Source organism: Penaeus monodon, chromosome 30, assembly GCF_015228065.2.
Source record: "Penaeus monodon isolate SGIC_2016 chromosome 30, NSTDA_Pmon_1, whole genome shotgun sequence".
NCBI lineage: Eukaryota > Metazoa > Arthropoda > Malacostraca > Decapoda > Penaeidae > Penaeus > Penaeus monodon.
In genome coordinates this window covers 31,142,195-31,142,502 of record NC_051415.1, presented here as the reverse complement: position 1 = coordinate 31,142,502, position 308 = coordinate 31,142,195, and the positions used below count along the sequence as shown (strand labels likewise).

General features: G+C 60.4%; 1 protein-coding gene across 1 annotated transcript in view; it reads left to right on the top strand.

Moving 5' to 3' along the window:
• LOC119592412 (MAM and LDL-receptor class A domain-containing protein 2-like) overlaps positions 1–308 on the top strand; it is a gene marked incomplete at its 3' end in the record, with an annotated part of 16,276 nt that overhangs the window by 10,774 nt on the left and 5,194 nt on the right. Inside the window, 1 exon segment of the mRNA XM_037941233.1 lies at positions 23–235. Within this exon segment, the coding sequence (XP_037797161.1) occupies positions 23–235 (213 nt within the window).

Below are 308 nucleotides of genomic sequence, written 5' to 3'. Positions count from 1 at the left end.
CCCCCGACCCCTCCTCCGCCAGACGGAGTGGCGAATGAGCACCCCAGCTGGGCGCGCGCTGGCGAGGCCGGGGAGGAATGGCTTCCAGTGAGGCTGTCCCTTCCCCCAGAGCCAGGCCACGCCCACAAGGTCGTGCTGGAGGCGGGGCTTGGCGAGAACGACCACACCGACCTCGGACACGCCGCCCTCGACGATTTCCTGCTTACTGATGGCTCCTGTTCGGCGCTTAATTCTGGTGAGTGTTCTCTGCGTTCTGTTTTTCCTTTTAACTTCATCTTTGTTTTTATTCTGACGTCTTAAGGGGGATT